We start from the raw sequence: 763 nt of genomic DNA, 5'->3' as shown, positions 1-763 counted from the left end.
GCTTCAATTTACACAAGATGTCATGAAGAGAAGAGCTGGACCGAAAAAAACCCCAACCCGTGTGTGTGTGTGTGTGTGCAGAGGCCACGTAAAGAAGCAGAGAGCAAAACCTTTCCACGTAAGAAGAGCCAGGCGTACCTGTGATCCTGTGCAGTGTACTTCAGTAGCTCTGCGAGCTGCAGGGGGTATTTGCAGATCTTCTGCACTGGCGTCAGAAGGAAACCGTCTATGGCAATATCAATCATCTGCTGCAACAGACGACATGCTTCGAAGAAATGCTGGTACCTGCTGTCTTTCATCAGCTTGGAAAGCTCCATACACGCATCCAAATGATTGTTACAGTACTCTGAATAGATCCAGAAGCCATCTTGCTGTGAGAGGCAGGAGAAAAGGGATGGAGATAGAGGGGAGCACATGTCAGGTGCTGCGAGCAGTCAACCACCCAACTTGCCAACAAGAACACATCACAACTAAAGAAGACAGAATACTCCAAGCAGGAGGAGGAAGGACTGATCCTGGAGTACTTTTCCTGCTTGGAAGAGGTGCTGCATGGTTAATCTGGGGGAAAAGGGAAGCAGAGAGGGACACATGGCTGAGGTTTCTGTAGGTACAGGGTGTGTTAAAGTGAACCTCTGAGGAGCACTATGGGTGTTCTCTGTTTCAAATTGTGTGGTAGGGTTTTCTTTATAAAAGGTAAAGGTAGAACCAAGCAGAGCTCTGGCCTTTGGTGATACAAGAAGACAACTTTGTTATTTCTAGAGCT

At 47.3% G+C, this 763-nt stretch overlaps 1 protein-coding gene across 4 annotated transcripts in view; it reads right to left on the bottom strand.

The window, feature by feature from the left end:
• ARHGEF9 (Cdc42 guanine nucleotide exchange factor 9) overlaps window positions 1-763 on the bottom strand; it is a 177,813-nt gene that overhangs the window by 36,768 nt on the left and 140,282 nt on the right. For all 4 annotated transcript variants that reach the window (XM_029087029.1, XM_010176200.1, XM_029087030.1 and 1 more), the window contains one exon: window positions 139-371. In XM_029087029.1, coding sequence (XP_028942862.1) covers window positions 139-371 — 233 coding nt within the window. The remainder of the gene's footprint in view (window positions 1-138; window positions 372-763) is intronic.

This window comes from Antrostomus carolinensis, unplaced genomic scaffold (assembly GCF_000700745.2).
Source record: "Antrostomus carolinensis isolate BGI_N321 unplaced genomic scaffold, ASM70074v2 scaffold3989, whole genome shotgun sequence".
In the NCBI taxonomy this organism is placed as follows: Eukaryota; Metazoa; Chordata; class Aves; order Caprimulgiformes; family Caprimulgidae; genus Antrostomus; species Antrostomus carolinensis.
This window is presented reverse-complemented; position numbering and strand designations above follow the sequence as displayed.